The following is an 18,579-nucleotide window of genomic DNA, read 5'->3' on the forward strand; positions in this document are numbered from 1 at the left end:
CATGAGGGGTTCTTGGATGTCAGTGAGCTGCAGACCTCACCGTTTCCATGTCTGAGCTCAAAACATGGCCACACTGTGTGCTGCAGGCCCAAATCAAACCTCTCTTACTCAGGCCAGTGAAGCACTTAAAACATTTTATAGCACTATTTTTTTTGACTTGTAAAAGCCTAGCAGTGAGCACTCACTCCATTTCCCAGCTAACGCGGAGATCCTGCTGCTGTGTGCTGAGATATGTCTTCATGTGAGGCCAGGCTTTGAAATTGTTCGTTGTAGCTTTGGGCTGAGCTTCAGCAAAATTCAAGAGGAAGTAATTTATGAAATGCGTTTTATTACGCATTGGCAGGAGGCATTTGAGCATGCCTTGTTCCTAAGAGCCTAAAGACGTGTGTGGCCCCAGACCAAGCCCTGACCGACTCAAACAATTTCTGTTGCTAGACTTTCTTTCCGAAACATACCCTAGCGAGGCCTTCAACGAGTTTTAGGTGGCTCATGTCACAATTTCCACTACCAGCTTCTGTCAAAATCTCTGCTGCTGGAGAATTCCCTTATATAAAGGGGTCTCGGATAGGTCTCTGATAGCCTTTGGCTAGAAATCTCTCTTCTTCCTGTCAACTCTTTGCAACCTGCCCCTGCCTCTGACTTGTCAAACTCTTCCTGAGGCGAGTTAACAGCTTCAGCCCTAACAAACCTCTGAGACTTGGCTTCAGCTGAACTTACTGAGGAAAGCAGGAAGGAAAGAAACATCTCCAGTCCCCTCCCCCTTACAAACTATAAATGGCTTCACAAAAATATAGAGCTACCCTGTTTTAAGTGCTCATGTTTAACCTGACTCTTGCTACAAGATGAAAATGGGTACAAGGCCCAAAGTAGGTGGGGTTTTGCTGCAGTCTGGGCTGTGCAAAGGCACTGGGGAAGGGCTGGAGGGATTGCATTTGTGTGCTTCATCAGTGACTTCAGATCTAATTGAAGGCCCTTGCTCCAAGAGACAGATTTTATAAAGCCCAAATCCCCTTTGGAAAAGGCCATCAGGTGAAGGGAGCTGATTGTGGGGAATGAGATGCTCTGGTGTGGATGGCAGCGTGGCTCTGACTTGTGCCACCAACGTTCACTGAGATGGCAAATCCCTTCCATGTTACCTCAGCAGAGCTTTGCTGGTTGTTCATGAAGAGTGATTAACAGATCATTCTGGAGTAATCAATACCCAAGCCAGGACATCCGAAGCACTCATCTCAGCTTTTGCTGTTAGAGGCTCTGCAACAGATCTTAACAACAGAAGCACCTATATGTGTGTGAGAAGAGATGGAAATGTCATCTCAAACAGCAAAGGTGTTTTATTTATTTATTTTAAACTGGGGGGTTAGAAGCAAATAGAAGAGTAAGAAAAAATGACATTTAGAATAATAAGGTAAGTATTTTTCTTAGAGCCACATGGTGTAGGTAGTCTTACACTGGACTCCAGTTATCACAGAATAGGCGGTCCTCTCTATTCATGGTTCCTTCGTGTTTCTTAGTTTGCTCCCATTTGCCATTGTTTGGTTTTTGAAGGCACGTTTCCAGGAAGTTGTTTTTACATATGCCAGGTGTTTATTTGTGCATGATTATTCATTTCACTTGCTGCAGATGCGAGCTGGTTGGAGTAACTGCTCTAACTACAAAATACACTTTTTTGGGGGGGCTTTTCCCTTTCCCTTTCCCTTTCCCTTTCCCTTTCCCTTTCCCTTTCCCTTTCCCTTTCCCTTTCCCTTTCCCTTTCCCTTTCCCTTTCCCTTTCCCTTTCCCTTTCCCTTTCCCTTTCCCTTTCCCTTTCCCTTTCCCTTTCCCTTTCCCTTTCCCTTTCCCCTTCCCTTTCCCCTTCCCTTTCCATTTCCCTACCCCTACCCCTACCCCTACCCCTACCCCTACCCCTACCCCTACCCCTACCCCTACCCCTACCCCTACCCCTACCCCTACCCCTACCCCTACCCCTACCCCTACCCCTACCCCTACCCCTACCCCTTCCCCTTCCCCTTCCCCTTCCCCTTCCCCTTCCCCTTCCCCTTCCCCTTCCCCTTCCCCTTCCTTTTGGCAGAATTAATTTATATTAAATCTGTGGTGCTTCTGGAAATGGCTGCAACTTATTAGTTGCATTAAAAACTATTTTTTTCTTTCTCTTAACATCTTCTGTAGAACTTGATAGCCTGCTCTTGGGGTTGCTTCACTGATAGTTTCAGTCAGTGATTTTATTGCCTACTGCTCCCATCCAGGAGACACTTGATATTTGTCTTGTCTGTTTTCAAGAATTATTAGTAGTGTGTATAGTTATTCACATCTTTTGACTGCTGTTTATTCCCTGTTCTTTATGGATGGTTTCAACTCTAGAAGTTGTTTTGCTAATTGATTTCAGGATGGATTCTCTTGTGGCTGAGGAATTAAAGTTTGTAATGGCTCTTTCATGACAAATTATTTCCAGTAACCATATTGTGCTTGGACTTTACTCTTATTTTTAAGAAAATAAATAATATGCTTGGCATAATTAACCACAGTTGATATTTTTCTTAGAAAACAAAACGTGATTCTAGCATTATTTTAGTTGACTCTATTACAGTAATTTTTGTAACTGTTGCTACTATTCAATTCCTTCTTTAATGGTGGATTGTGTATGAGCTAATTTAAATTATGCAGAGCAGATGAACAGGTCCTGCTATTTCAAGTGTGTTTAATATTTCATTGGCTATTATAGAGGGAAGGTGTTCAGACAGCCGTGTATCACCTCATGTGTTATTCTGCCTTTGTTTTTCTACAGAATTAGTAACCTTGAGATGTCTTTGATCTGTAGTAGCTGTACAGGACTGCTTTTTTGCTAGTGTTGGTTTGCTGGTATTGTGGCTAAAAGGATGGGTTGGCAACCTGTGGCACTCTACCACCTTCTCTGCCCACTGACACCTTTTCTGATGGTTTCTTTGTCCCGTGTTGTTTTTTTCTGGAATCACCATGCAGGAATATGCAGCTGTGTGGACACCCTACAAATGCCATTTGACTCTGGCTGAGACTGGAGATCCACCTGCAGCAGCCCTTGCTGGTAGCTTGAAGGCATCACTGCTTTTGTCCAGTGTCTGGGTAATGGATTGCTTCTGCAAACAATCTGTTTCTCCTAAATCACTGGTTCCCCTCCCTTGGTCTTGTGTTAAAGAAATACATCTGTGCCTGCAGCTTGTAAGAGCTCAGCATCTCTGGGTGGCTGCTGGGATTTGCATGGGAGCCAAAGGCAAATGGATTTGCTTTTTGACTTGCTGCTGTTGGACATCTGTCAGATCTTTCTCCCCTTCATAGAGGTAGGCAAGGTGTCAAGCTCTGGTCAGTCCCATTCCTCTAAGCAAAGCAAAAGTCTCCTGACCAACATGTTGGGCAGGCTGCTGGGATTCTTGGTCTTTTATTAGTCTCTGAGAAGACTTGTGGCATGCAGGAATGCCAGCTGGTTCCCTTGGTGCTTTCCTGGAGGGCCTTTATATGGTTGGATTCAGAGGTCAGCCTGAGGTCTAAAACGGGATGGAGGTGTAACATAGGTGAAAGTCTGTGGGATGGAGCAGGCTCAAAAACTCATTGGGTTCCTACATTTTCAATGACAGAGTTATGCCTACTGAAATTTGGTCTTGTGCATGTGTGAAGCTGTCCTACCTGGTGGAATCTTGAATCTGTTGTAATCCATTTGGGGGAACTAAACTTTACTGAAGTCCCTGGAATGGCCTAACCTGTTTTAAGTATGTTCAGATGCTTTTTAATAGCACCATAACTTTGTCCCTCAGGCTGAATTCAATCTTGTGTGCCTCTGCTTAGGGGATGCTTAGAGTGGCAGTTTCTGGTGCTGCTAACTTTATAAAGTTTATAAAGACACAGACTTTCCCTTGGGCAGGGCTCAGGCCCACCTTTTTTCCAAAAGGTTCAAGTTAGAGCTGGGCTCCTATCTGTTTGCTCAGAGAGCCTCAAATAAATCTGCAAAACAGCCCAACATCAAGAGGCTGAAGGGACAACAATCTAATCTGAACATTGTGTGGTGTCTCTCTGGATTTTAACCTTAAATCTTCAGGTTCATTTGGGTCCATGATTTTTAAACTGATTGTATGAAGTGGCTTTAGATGAGGAAGCCTTTCTGGTAGGCTTTTTTTTTTTTTTTTCAGTGGCTTTGGAAAAGGTTCCCAAGGATAGTACTCTTTTGGTTAATTAGCCCTTCCCTGTCATAAGGACTTAGAGGAAGCATAGAGTGGCAGTGTTCTTGTACTTTATGTCTGCCAGAAACCACTCCCCTGGGTGTCACAGCACCAAGGTCCTCCTCAGTTTCCCATGACTAACGATGGTGGTGTTTCATGAGGTTTCTCTGGGACAGCCCAGATACTGAAGAACCATGAGAAGATCCCAGTCCAAGCCTCAACAGACACCAAGAGCAGACTTGGACTTGTTCATTGCTTGTGATTTAATGCAACAATTTCCCTAAGAAAGGGAGAGAAAGGACTTTGGTAATTGCTGCCAACAGTAAATGTTTATATCATTCTTTATATAAAAGGCTCCTATTTCCCACCAGATGCATGTGGGGATTCAGATCTGCTATCCTGCAGACTGCAGGAGATAGATCTTCTACTTGCAAGACAGACAATGATGCAAGGAAAAGAAAAACATTTGATCATTGCTAGCTAGTCACTTTTCCAGTACGATTAAAGCATGTATATTTAGACCTTCATTGTCTTGGAGCTTAATGAGGAGTCAGAAGATGCAGCAAAAATAGTACACACTGTAAGAATTTACCTGTGTGTGCTGTAGCTGTTAAGAGGGATTAAGAGGATTAGACATTGATGAGACACAAGGAAGTAAGAGATCAGTCTGTTTATTCCACTTTCAGATGTACATGTTCTTAATTTAAAGTGCAGCACTTGATTTCTTACATTATTTATTATTATCATTAGATGCCATGTCTCATCTCAGCATATTTATTTTTTTAAATTACATATCCAAGATTAAATGCAGCCTCTTGCCAGTGTTTATGTTCTTTTGCCTATTCTTATAATTATTGTTGATAAGAGGTGGCTTTCAAGTTAATAACATGTGGATTGATAAGGCAGCTATTATGTTACCTGAGTGCTTTTTGGAAAGCTTAGCTTAAGGGCAAATCGTGTTTCCTCCAGCATACAGTGCCAAATCCCTGGCTCACAGACCACTGCCAAAGGTGGTGTTTGTAGCTGCAGAGCGCTTGGCTAGCATCTGACAAACTGCCCTGATACTGCTTTCTCTTGGTCACTGGAAATCAGTAAGCACGGCTGTTTTTGGGGGTGCACAGGGGGGTGCCTCCTGTGCTTATTTTAGAGCCACCTGAAGGTTTCTGCTCCTTTCGTTTCTGCTCTTCTCTTCTGCTCTCTGATGCTCTTCTCATCATTCTCAGGTAGTAGATCCGGTTGGCTTCTGGGTAGGTGACTTTGCAGAGGGGGATTTTGTAGAGGGCTGGGTTGTCTGAAGTTATCAGCAAGAAGAGAAGTGCAGAGAAGCAAAAAGGCCAGGTACAGAGTGGCAGTCCAAGCTGGGAGGGGACAGGACAGACAGATGAGTGCACTTTGAAACCTCTCACCATCCTGTCAAATACCATGTTCTGAGAGTACTACTCACACACATTCACAGTCAGTGCCCATGCGTTCCTGGCATTGCGTCCAACCCTCAGTCCTGCACTGTGCTCTCACCTCCTGACCTGGCTTTGAGTTTGCCAAAACCAAGGTCACAAGAAAAGAAATAGGTGTCCTCTTCCCTGATGCATCCCCAAACCAGGTGTGGTTAACAAAGCAACCCCTCTGCGTGGACCTATGCTCTACTGAGAGGGTGCCAGATGAATACATTTAATGCATTTAAGCTTCTAGTTCTATTTTTTTTTTTCCTTGTAAGTTACTAAATCAATTTTATTAAAATATGGTTTTGCTTTAGTCTTTCAGATCTTCAAGAAGACACAAAGCATGGCTGTTCTGGCTTCATCTCTTTCTTGAGCTGTCCAGATACAATCAGTTTATGTTTAAGAGAGCAGTGGCTTTTTTATTTTCATTTTTTTTACTTGTATAGTTCTTGTTGCCAGACCAAACTTGGGGAAAAAAAATGGTGGGAGAGTGTGGAAAAAGACCTTGGAAAAAGCAAGGAAAACAGTAGACTGCTGTATTTGTTTAAAAATGCTGCCTGTAACTAAATCTTGCATCTCAAACTACAAGCTGTTTCTGGAATTCACATGTATGTGCACACTCCCACTCCAAAGTTTTTTGAAATCATATTTGCAGCTGTAGTCTGCAGGTGCACTGTTAACTGTTGTGAAATCTATAAAAGACCTGCTGCTGGCTGCAGCATTCTCACTTCAATGCTGTCAGAACTGACAGTTTGGAGGAACTTCCTTGGCTTTATATAATGATAAAATCAAGAGTACAGTTAAACAAAACCCCCAAAATAACTAAACTTACCACAGATAGGGCATTAGTAAAAGCTGCTCCAGAGTAGGCACAGAATAATGCTGAGGAAAGAAAACCAAAGACAGCTCAAGGTGAGGAAAGCCTTGCTCATCTTTCCAAAGAAATTATCAGAAATATTAAAGTGTCCAAATGCATGGGAAATGATCCTCCCAGCTACCTGATGTGAGGTTTAATGTTAGAATTCAACAATTAGGTTTTTTTGTTTGTTTGTTTGTTGGTTTTTTTTTTTTTTGAACTGAATTTGTGCAGTAGCTCTCTATTTATGATGCATTTCCCATAAGGGTACATATAGGTCTGAAATGGCTGCTTCTATAAATCTGCCGAGTTTTGAATTTGTTAGGCTTCTGCTAATGGCAGAGCTGTGCTTCTTTCACAAACCCTGGTGCTTCTGCCCCTTCTAGATGTTTCTGTGCTATCAGTATCTAAAGACCCTTCCTTCTGCACTTGTGACTTGCAACCACTTGTGACTAAAATCTGATGCCATCACCGAAATAACTCTTGCACAGTAACATGTTTTGCAGCAAACAAAACGTGGAGTCCACAGTTGACTCCAAGCCTGTATTGTTCATAGACTGTGTGGCTGCATCAATTTTTGGCTCCCCTTAATGTAAAAGATACATACCACAAGCAAGTGCCAGCAAGTGAGTCTGCCAGGTCAGGGCATAGAACATGCCTCCAATCGCAATGCATGCGAGTGCACAGTTGTAATTGTGTAAGCCAAGGTAGATGCTGTCAAAGGGTGTTGCAATGCTCAGTGCTGCAAGACAAAAAAGCAGTGGGTTGAGGTCAGGTATGAAAAGTATCTGCAGGAGGATCTGTGACTTGCAGGGAACCCAATCCCCCTTCCGTATGATATCCAGACATTTAACTGGGTTCACAGTTGCATGACAACCACGTGCAGAAAAAAGGTGAAATAAAATGAAGTTTATGATTTTGGTGCTATGATGATGTCCTTGGGGTTGGTGTTTGACTCAGTCTGAAAGGTTTCTTTCAGAAAAATTTCCTGCTTATGCCCTGAGTGTGTTGTGGTTAGTCCCCCAGATCTCCAGATGGAGGATCTAGCCAGAGTGCACGAGGGGTTTCTGGCTTAGCTTTACTGCTTGCAGAAATCTGTGCTCACGTATATTGTTTAAAGCTCACGCATACCCTGAGCTTCAGTATTGGAGGAACAGCTGAGTGTTTCTTTCTTTCTTTTTTTTTTTTTTTTTTGTGGGAGGAAGCAGAATTTTCCATCTTTTCTGAGTGACCTTTGCTAAAATACTAAATGTGGCCACTCCATCATTGCTGTGGAAATTCTCCAGTCGGGTGGGAGCTGAGGGTCTGCTCCAAACCTGATGTCATAGGTACTTCTACAGGACTTCTCATAGGCTTCAGATGTACCAATAAAAAGGATAGCACAATATGTAGTACACAGGCCACCTTATTTTTAAGATCAAGACATTTCCTGCTATAATGCCCTCATTCGTCTTCTGTTCCTTTTCACCACACTTATTCCCACAGACTTTCCCCTGACCTTTCCCTTCTAGATTAAATGTCAGATCTGTACCCAACTTGCCAAATGCTCTTAACTGTACAAATTGTGGATAGTTTTGTTTAAAAAGACAAATACAAGGCAGATGACATCTTGTATAAAGCTTTTCAGAGCAGAAATCAGAACTTAATGTTGCATGTCTGCACCTTTTTTTTAGAGGTACTTGCCTCAGACCACGCTTATTTCATCATAATTTTTTTAAACTAAAATTGCTCTGATAAATGGCATTGATCTTGTCTGTCTTAGCTTAAGACTGTTTCCCAGAGACAGGCTATTTTGGGCAGCATTCATTGAGCTGCTTTTACAAATCTGCAGCAAGGTAGAATGAACTCCATAGTAGAAAAGTCTGTTTGTTCTCATTGACTGGTTAGCTCTGAGGCAGATCTTTGCTTGTGGTTGTAATTTAGCATACTTCTGGTGGCAAGAGATCAATGAAATTATTTCTTTATTTTATTTTATTTTATTTTATTTTATTTTATTTTATTTTATTTTATTTTATTTTATTTTATTTTATTTTATTTTATTTTATTTTATCATCATCTCCATGGGATTCATCAAGGTGGAACAAATACCTGCCTGAATTACAAATCTAGTACCAAGTTCAGAGCTTAAAGAAAGTATGCTTCTGTTCTTGCCTTCACCATGTTGAGTGACCTTCAGTAAGACCTTTGGAATTTAGAGAGACTTTCAAGGATAGGAGTGTATTCCCAAGTACATCTAAGCCCATTCATCTATTAAGTCTGGACAGAATCTCCTGACATCTTGGGTTAAGGTAGTCTAGTTACAAAAATGACTTTGGTAAATATTTCTTACCTGCAAACATCCCCACTGCAGACCCAATTGCAGCATGCAAGCAAATAAGTGGGGAGGAGATAAGTAGAGCAACAAGGAAGATACCTCCAGTCCAGGGGTTTTCGCAGCCATACACTTGCCCAACACCGACCGGGATGGATTGCAAGAGCTGCAGCAGCCAGCAGAAAAGGGCATGTTATTCTAACTCTGAGGACACAACAGTTATTTCATCCAAGCTAATGTTTAGAAAGGAAAGGAAACAATCCTGGCTCTGAGTGAGGCTGCTGGGTAAATGTGAGTATTTTGTCCTTCAGTGTGAATTAGTTCACTGTTTGGTCTGAACTTCCTCAAGTTAAAGATGGACTTTTGCTTCTTCTGGGATGGTAATATGGTCTCTGAACAAACACACACAGTGTGTTGGGGGTGCCTTTAGTGGAAGAGAAACAGTAACCTTCCTAGGCAGCAATACTGTGGTGGGGTTGATTTATTATATTATATGAAATATACCAATTATCTTTATGTTTCTTTGTGAGGGTGAATGTAATAAAACCTTTTCCAGTGCTAGATCTGGCCTGTGGGGACTGGTTGTAAATGAATCTCTGTCCCTTTGATATCATGATGTTTATTCCCTCTTTTGATATTGTCATTGACCGTCCTGCTGATATCCCTTTAAACACATCTGGGCAGTGGGATTGAATATCGAGATGTACTTCTGTATCAAGAGTACTCAAGCCATGTTTTAGGGCAGTCTAGCTTTAGGTGGAGTGAGAAGTTCAGGATCTTTCTTCCTTCAGCCTTGATCAGCCTTTCTGCTGGGTCAGCCAGGACTGTCCCTGGGGCTTTTAGGGCACTGTCTTCTATGAAATGAACTGAGCCAAGACATTTATCTGTGAATTGCTACAGGCTGTACATATCATATGCCCATTCTGACCTATTCAAAATTGTTATCCAGAGCTGAATGTCTTCACGTGCACATTTTTAATGAAATATCATAAACTAGTTGGGAAGAAACTTACCAGAGGCACATTGATTGCAGTCCAGGTAATATTGGGCACTGATGCTACAGGCTTGATGAGGGTTGTAGGGAAGAAGAGGTTGTAGTGTCCTGTGGCTGCCAAGTACAAAGTCACTGCAATATTGAAGGGCAGAGTGAAAACGGGAAGGTCCCATTTACTGAAGATGGATCCCAATGCACTGGTCAGGACTGGACTGAGTACAAAAGAAGAAAAGAAACAAGTATAGCTTGTCCATAATAGTTAAAGTGGTGAAACATCCTACTACTTCGGTCATAAGCTCTTGTAAACACAAGTATTTTAGAAACATTGGGTAGTTTCATGTTCTAGACAGCATCAGATCAAAAGTTAGAGAATGCTATTTGTCTTTTTACAGCAATTATCATATACGATTATTGGATATAAGGGTACGTGTAGTGTGAGGCTGTTTATTCGTTGAAGGAAAAAAATGTCTGACTAAGGGATACACAAAAATGGGTTAGTGGGAGGGTGGCTGATGAAGGGGAAAGGGAACAACCACTCAGAGAGGTCCTGATCAATCAGTGGAAATATACACTGACCAGATACCTGTACAGACTGATAAGGAAAGAGATGGAATATGGTAATGTTGATTCAAGCAAGGTTGCCTGACTGAGGATTTCTAAATTGGGCTAATAATAAAAATTAGAGGGAACAATAATCAGAATGCTGAGACATGGACCCGACAAAGTAAAACATAGACAATGACCAGAAACAAACCTCACAGTCACACAGATTGATGGGCTTGCAAACTAGAGACCCGCTTCCAGGAAGATAAAGCTGGACTTTGCAGCTGATAAGAGGGACCCAGACTGGGAGGGTGCAGAAACTGGGTGCCATGAGGTGGGGGGGAGGGTGCAGGGGAAGGGCAGCAGAAGGATCGAAGAGGAGTCGGTAGAAAGAGTAGGGAAGGGCTAGTTGTGTATAAAATGGGGCAGTCAGTACGCTTTTCTGCTTGAGCCCTGTGCCTGGTCACTGCAGTTTGTCCCGTGCTCTTATATTTTCTCATTAAACCTTTTCCCAACTCTCTCTCTGTGCGTTCACACTCCCTCCTATATGTGTGTGTGTCCCACGGGGACCTGTGTGTGTGTGAGTGAATTTAGTGCCAGCTGCTGGAGCCAGGCTGTGGGGCGTAGGCCTAGGGCTGTGGTGCCAGCTCTGGAAGTCAGCGGGGCCCTGCCATCAGCTGCTGGAGGAGTGGGGTCTTCTCCTCCCAGCCCCGGATGGGAGTGGTGTGTGCTCCCCAGCTGCTGGGGGACTGGCGTGAGGGAGGAGTGAGGGCTGGAGCAGGACCATGGATCACAGCCCCTGTGTCTGAGGCTGGCTGCTGGCACTAAATTCACTTGCAAAACCCTGTGTGTCCCTGGGGTACGTGCCCAGCTTTTCTACCAGCTGGGTCTGCAAAGGGGAAAGCAGCAGCCATGTACCCTGGCATGGGCAGAGGCCCTGGATCACAGGCACCGGTCTGGGCCCCAGTGGCTGGAGGATGCAGCCATGGTCTGCACCTCGCTTAACAACAGGTGATAAAAACGCCATGCTGTCCTCTCAGGAAAGCTGGCTAGTGTATGGGTGCTCTGCTAGTTATACCAGGCTCAGAGAGACAATAAAGAAAAGCATCCAGAACTCTATGTAGGCCTGCAGGGAAGAAGGTGATCTGGCCTCTACTCCTGTAGAGAAATGTAGCAAGAAACAGAAAAGCAGATTTTGGGGAATACCACAGGAACAGCCATGGAAAACTCTGGTTGGTGAAAAAAGCTCCAGTCTTGAAGAGACAAGAGAGAAGAAGGAATTATAAAATTGCATTTTGTGTGTTCAAATGGTTTGGGGAGTACCAGAAGTGGTAAGACAATTCTGGAAGAGGATTAAAGCAGGAGAGGTGATCAAGCAGGACGGAAAATCTTAATTAAGAGATGTAAAATATTAAAAACAAACACAAAATAAAAACACGCACACAAAGGAAAAACAAAACAAACAAAAAATCCCACTACCACCACCACCACCACAAAAAAAAAAAAAAAAAAAAAAAAAGAAGTATTTGGCATTTCAAAAGCAACAGCTTGTGTCCTGTTGTGTAGATACTATCAGTGGAAAAATGCTTTGTTCTCATTTTATATTCTCAGATGAAGCCTATTCTTTTATGACAAATTTGGTTTCCAGAGCAGTTACAGATTTCCTTGTCACTGTGCAAAAGAAAAAACACCACTTCAGTGAAAACAGTGTCCTAATTTCTGTGTTGAAATACAAAGCTTCTGCCAGTTATACATCTTGTCAGGAAGAAAGAAACAATTAAAGAAATGCTGACTTCCAAAGCTGAAATACAAAGTACCAGTTGAAAAAAATCACTGAAATGTCTAATTTTAAAGTCTTTCAGCTCTTCCCTCAAGTCCCTGAACTAGAAGAATAAGGAAAATTTTGAATAAAAAGCCTCAGGGAATTCTGGCAGGCAAGACAGACTAAACATTCTTGCAACATGTTCTGGGTTTTGAGAGGGTGTCACAAAATGACCTTCGCTGAGAGTGACTAATGAAATAAAATATTGAAAAATCTGATTTTAAAAGCAGTGAAATGCAATAATGATTTGTGTCTTATCACTAGCAGTGATTAAAATGTGACTCTCAAATTAATTTCAGTCGAAGCTGTTAGGCAGATTCTGCAGTGCTGTTAAGGCCTGTATTTAGCATTGGTAACTAATCCTTAAAGGACATTGTCTGGCATTTGGAGCTACTTGGAGGAATTAATTTTGCTCATGACTGGTTGCGGATCTGAGACGGGGAAGATTGAATTCAGCCTGAGGGAGAGCTCCAGGTCAGTTCAGTGCCTGGGTAAGGGAGGACAGTTGGGGTGCTGAGTGCAATGACACCCGCCCTGAATGTGGTCTGCTGAAGAGGGCCATTTGCAGAGTGTTGAAGTAGAGCTGCTTTGTCCTTCTGCTGTGATTAGCTTTGTCAGCGCACTCGGCCTTCTACCAAGGTGTTTGACAAGCTCTGTGCATCAACGAATGCCCTTCCCAGCACTGCTGTGGCTGGAGCTACTGATGTAGGAGACTGGGCAGAGGCGACTTGCAATGTCTTTAAGATGCACACAGCAGGATTCCTCATTCTCTGAGAATTGTCCCTAGGAGAAGGGATGCTTACCAGGCCATGGATGTAACTGCCACAGGAGGAAGAAGCCACCAGTAGTAGTCCCCTTTGTCAGAGTAGACAGCCATGAGCAGTCCCACCAAGATCCCGTTATAGCCATGCTGCCCGGCTGCAATGGCTGATCTGTGATAGAAAGAAACGTTTGCAAGGCAGAAGGTGACCTGTCACAGAGACCCAATGAAATACAACTTAAAAATGCCCTCCTTCTGGAAAAAGGACTGTAGGGAGAGGATGGAAAAAATGCTGGATTGGTGTGCCGAGGGAGGAGGCAGTTTGGAGCCCATTGAACCGTGATGACCCACAAGGGAAGCTGGTCTGCTGGTTCTGATACACCTGAACGTGAGGCTGTGACCCCTCAGCAGGTTCCTGACACCATAATGATCATCCCAGCCACGAGCTTCCACCTACCTGTCCTGGCTGAGGGCCAGTGCTGTTAACGTTGACACAACTGATCCAGCGCAGCCTGTGAGCATCCACCAGGGCTTCTGGATGAAAAGCCCCACTAAAATGAACAGCCCGCTGAGGGGGTTGTTGACAAACATCACCTGGGAGGTGCCTCGCAAGATCCAGTCCACCAGCTGAACCATTAGGGGCTTATCTGGAGGAGATCAAATAAAATTGCTGGTGATAAGGCAGCATTTCAGCAGGGCCTCTTCAAAGCACACTCAGCTCTACAGTTGCTTTCTGGCCACAGAACAGAGGCGAAGTATCAACAGGACTGTAAAAATGGTCTCTGATTTATTGCTGTCTGAGCATATTTTGCATCTGGCACTTGAAAAGCTAACAGGGGTGGACTGGGCACTGCTATAAAGTCCATGGAGAGATTCATAAAAAGTGGTTTATTTATGGTGGTCAAAAAAATAGTCTTTCTTGCACAGTAGGTTGCATAAGATTCTGCTATAAATGTAACAAGGAGATAGACCCTTTTCTATGTATAATTCAGACAGAGAGGGACTTAGGCAAAGGCTGAAAGCAATCTGTGTGGGGATAGGGAAATATAAAAAGAAACACTTCTGCTGTTTTAGGGAGAGAGTTGGCAATCCATGATATGGAGGCACACTATATACAGGAGATGGGATCAAACTCACGAAGTTTAAAAATATTATATATAAAAGTACTTTGGGAAGTGAAGAACCTGAATGAAGACAACAGTTACTATAGCTCAGACTGTCCTCAGAGAAAAGAGGCATTTCCAAAGCACAAAGGGCCACTGCCCTTCATGGAAGCCTACTGGACAGAGCAAATGGACCCCGAGCTTGAGTGCCTCAGGTGAGTGCAGGGGCAGGTGGGATGTGCGTGGCTGTCTGAGCGTATCTCAGCACGGTGCTCCTAGTGATCTCCGTGGGCAGAGGAGGGTCTTGCAGCACTGCAGGAGCTCTGTTGCTGGCTTTTCTGTTGTAAATTGACCTGAGGGCTTTTGCTGCCAAGTTTGAGGGAGAGGTGTAAATGGTATTGTGCTGCTGTGTGTTAATAAGCATGGTGTAAGGAGAAGATATGAAAAAGAAGGTGTGCTTGCATGTACAAGATGTTCATAAAATGTGTATATACATTTTTAATCTTTGTAAATATTTAAAATTAATTGTTTCTCAGTTTACATTGTTAGTTAGGCACAGTGCAAAGTACCAGGCTACTTCTTGAACCTGGGCAAAATCTTTTTCCTAATAGCTTTCTCTCACCCACTTTTCCACTTCCCTTCTCTGTTGTATTTATATTTGAGTCTCAAGACCTGTTTTCTGAGGAGAGAAGCTTAAATAGAGGATCTCTGAAGGGCTGGGTACCATCCTGTATCTCTTCAGCATCCCTGGGAGAGCCCTCCCAAAAAGCTGGAGTGCGACTTAAGGGATGGCTCTGCAGGCATCCCTCGGGCGGTGTGTTGATGTGGAGCCAGGCAGTTACAACCAGGAGTGAATGAGCTCCTTAGAGAAAAGTGATTGGGCTCGTTTGGGAATTCTTACTAAAATTCACTGTTGCGCTATGAAATATATCAGCAGTGCTCTTGGTGTTAGACACCAGTATTAATGGTATTGAAATATGGTTACAGTGTGTAGGGGTAGGAAGCTTTTCGGGACACTGAATAATAAAAGTGGTCTGCCAAGCACAGGCCACTGGAGTAAACAAAGAGGGGATGTTTTCCCACGGCTGGGGACTGTGCTGAGCCCCCTGCATGGAGGCATCTCAGCCCACCTCCTCCACCAAGGATGGCCACTGCGCAGCCCAGCAGGCTGCACACAGCTGTCTCTTATTCTCTCCCCTTGCAAGAGTTGTGCTGCTAACGAACCTAGCCCTGACAGAGGACCCACAGTCTTGCATAGCCTCCCAGAGCCCCTAATCCCCAATAATTCTGGGTAACACAGACCATCTGCTCATGTATTGTTCCTACCCGGACATTAAATCTTTTGAGATCAGGACTTGCTTTGTACTTTATCAGAACAAAACACCCGCGGTGCTTACTGCTCCCCGAAGAATGGTTATACAAGAGCCTTTGCCCGCACATGCAGGAGCCAAGTCCCCACTGCCAGCCCACACGTGGCCAAGGAGATGGCTGCTGATCTAAAGCACTTACAAATGAGACCAAACTCCCAGCCCTGACGTGTGATTCTGGGCACCGCCGCCAGGAACATGATGCTAATGACTGATTAAGTGTAAAAGACATCTTCTTGCCTGTGCTGAATTGTGTGCAGCCATGGTAATAGCAAGAGCATGCAGTGAGATTCCTTTCATGAGAATAGAGTAATTTGGGCTAAAAGGACAGAAGTTGGCAGTGAGATTGGGCCATGCCTCCCCAGAAGGTGAAACAGCCCCTCGCCTTTTGCCCCAGCCCTATTAGTGCTAGTGGTGACATAGCTGCTCCAGCTCGCTCCTTGAGAGCCCCAAACACATCCCCATGCTTACTTTTCATCCACTCCCCATATTCTTTCATTTCTCCCGTGAGATACTTGAAGACTCGGTGGATTTGCTTTCCATTCTTCCCCAGCAGGTCCTGGGTTCGTGGCTTCTGCTCTGCGTACAAATTCCTCTCGCCCGGACTCCCAGTCACTACGATTTCTCCGAGCTCCATCTCCTTTGGGTGGTGAAAAGAAGGAACTGTAAATCACAAAGTTTGAGTGTTAGAAAACCTCTTGGGTTGTGCTCTGGCAACTTTCTGCTGTAGGTTAGAGGCCCTTGGCGATATCATTTTTTCAAAGATGGGACATTTCATGGAAGACACCTGCCTGAACCAGTGCTGGGAGCAACGTGAGCTGCCACCTGGCACAGCGGTTACCTGCTGTGGTTGTCTTCTCCTGGGGATGAGGACCAGGAAATGACCCAGTGCTGCCGTGGAGCTGTGGCACAGAGCTGTGAGGTGGCAGAGTGGATATGGCACGGGTGCCCTGGAGCATCTCACCCTGATATGTGACAGGTTGGACAGTGGACATGGTGCCCGAAAAGTAACCAAGCAGTGCCTGCCTGCTGGCCAGAGCTGCCTGACCTGCTGGAGGGAAGCAACATGAGTTGCCAGTGAGGTAGCAGGCAGTAGGAGACAAGAAAATACAGTGCCTGAGCCCCTCCTGGTGTTTTGATTTGGAACTGTTGCACGGCACGGCAAATATACAGCCTTGCCATGCTCCCCATCCCACATCTGCCTTTGATAGACCACCACGAGCAAACTGGGGCAGCGTCAAAGAGTTATGCAGAAATTGGTGTCCAGCGCGGCTCTGCACAAAGACAAGCATCAAAGCTCCGGGCTGTAGGCTCTTTAATTAGCCGGTGAGCATCCAGGCGAGATTATGTGTTTATTAAACTCCAAATAACATTTGCAGGGCTCCGTTCATTAAAAAGCCCGTTCAGATATAAACGCTTAAGACAAAAATACACCGCGCCCCACTGAGCTACACTGCAGGTGACACCTTCGTAGCTGTGTGTGTGGGTTTCGAGGGGTTTACCGAGAGCCTTCCTCGCGTTTTGTGGAATACGGGCACCACCTTCTGGTGGGATCTGTTTTTTTTTTTGGGAGCTCAGGCAGGCTAGTGCGCAAAGAAAGTAGGCTGGGAGGGATGCCTGGCTGAGGGGCGGCTGTTTTTGCTGGGAGATGGGAAAAGGCTCCGTGGCTCTGCATGCGCTGGGAAGAAAATCCTTGACCACCAGCAGGCGTTTTCCCTTCACCCCTGGCATTACGATGCTAAATGCAGCTCTGGAAACGTCAGGCAGTGCTTGCTGCCTTGTGCTTTGGCTCTCTCTGCCGGCAGCTCGTCCCTACCGCACGCCGCTCTTCGCAGTGCCCTTCGTGCACCACCAGCATCGGCAGGGGCCGGGCGCGCTGGCAGGCGGTGTAGCTACCTGTAGCCGTCAAAGCTGAGCCTAACAGCACTGCTTGCTTGATCCTGAGGGTGAGGAGGATTGTAGAAAGGTATTTGGACCATCTCTTAGGATCGCCAAGTCACAGGGATGTGTCACTGAAGCAGGGGTAGTGGCCCTTTTGCTGCAAACGATGTCTGTGATCAGCGACAGAGTGCAGCTGTAACCAGCAGGGAGAATAGTAGCTGTCTGTCTTCTTGGCACCTGAATGGCTCATGGTCATTTTAAACCTTACCACAAAAAATACAGTTGGGTTTTACAAAGGGGAACTGTCCCTGCAGAGCTTCTAAAGTCGGGATTTACGGGACTGCGTTGCTCAGCTCCCCCTGAAATTGAGATATGGGACCTGTATATGTCTTAAAATTCCTGCCCTCTCTCACACAGTTTAACTAGTAGGGGTTAAGCGTGAGAGCCTTTTGCCATCGGTACAGAGAGAGGCTAGTACCTCGGGAGAGTGATTCATGTCACTTTTGTCATGTGCCTGTATGAGCTGTGGATAAAGGGGTGCCTCTCTCTTTCCGCTGGCTGTAGAGGGAGCCTGGCTGCTGAGCTTTGAGGGCTATTTTTAGATGAGAGAAATTCCAGCCTAAGAGCTTTTGCCAAGGTCAACCTTAAAGTTTATGGAAGAGGGATCTGGAGTCCCAGGCTAGTGCTTTAAATCACTGAACCATCTGTAACAGGCCTGTAATCTTCATCGAGAAGGGCACCCGAGCTGTGGGGCTAAGAAAAGTTACGGTCTCATGATTCCTGTTTGCTGTCGCCCTGTGGATCAGAAGGGAATTAAATCTCTGTTTGCAAGAAGCATGCTCACTCACCTCAGCTGGGGAGGCAACCCGGGATGTGACTGGAGGAGATGCCTGAAGAATTACCAACTTTCTGGGGAAGAAAATGATACCAGAAAGATATGGGGATGCTGAAACCCTCCACACTGGCACAGCAGTGACCCTTAAGGCTTTGTAGCAGAGCAGCCTGAGGCGCTGCAAGCAGCTAAAGGAGATCCCAGAGGGCTGGGATGGGCACAGGGATCCCTGCAGCAGTCACCCTGGAAAAATACATTTCTTTGCAGTGAGCACCTGTCAGTTGGCAGGCGTGTGCTCAGTGGTACAGGCTCCAGGAATAATAGAGAAATCATTTGAACAATTAGCTAATTAGGGCTAATGAGAGCCTGAATCACTTATGGCACACCTAGGGCTGATGGGGAATTCCTTGAGAAAAGGGCCTTTTGTCAGCAAACAGTGATTCATCACTGGTAATGAGCTATCCTGCATGTAGGAACATTTGTCAGG

General features: G+C 44.9%; 1 protein-coding gene across 1 annotated transcript in view; it reads right to left on the reverse strand.

The window, feature by feature from the left end:
• The window catches only part of LOC309889776 (urea transporter 2-like), a 323,422-nt gene that overhangs the window by 22,491 nt on the left and 282,352 nt on the right, over window positions 1-18,579 (reverse strand). The window contains exons 5-12 of the mRNA XM_082782805.1: window positions 15,851-16,042; window positions 13,367-13,556; window positions 12,953-13,081; window positions 9,804-9,996; window positions 8,809-8,956; window positions 7,087-7,221; window positions 6,456-6,505; window positions 5,284-5,542 (exon numbers count right to left, since the gene is read on the reverse strand). Coding sequence (XP_082638931.1) covers window positions 5,284-5,542; window positions 6,456-6,505; window positions 7,087-7,221; window positions 8,809-8,956; window positions 9,804-9,996; window positions 12,953-13,081; window positions 13,367-13,556; window positions 15,851-16,042 — 1,296 coding nt within the window. The remainder of the gene's footprint in view (window positions 1-5,283; window positions 5,543-6,455; window positions 6,506-7,086; window positions 7,222-8,808; window positions 8,957-9,803; window positions 9,997-12,952; window positions 13,082-13,366; window positions 13,557-15,850; window positions 16,043-18,579) is intronic.

Source organism: Aythya marila (genome assembly GCF_965140915.1).
Source record: "Aythya marila genome assembly, chromosome: Z".
Classification (NCBI taxonomy): Eukaryota; Metazoa; Chordata; class Aves; order Anseriformes; family Anatidae; genus Aythya; species Aythya marila.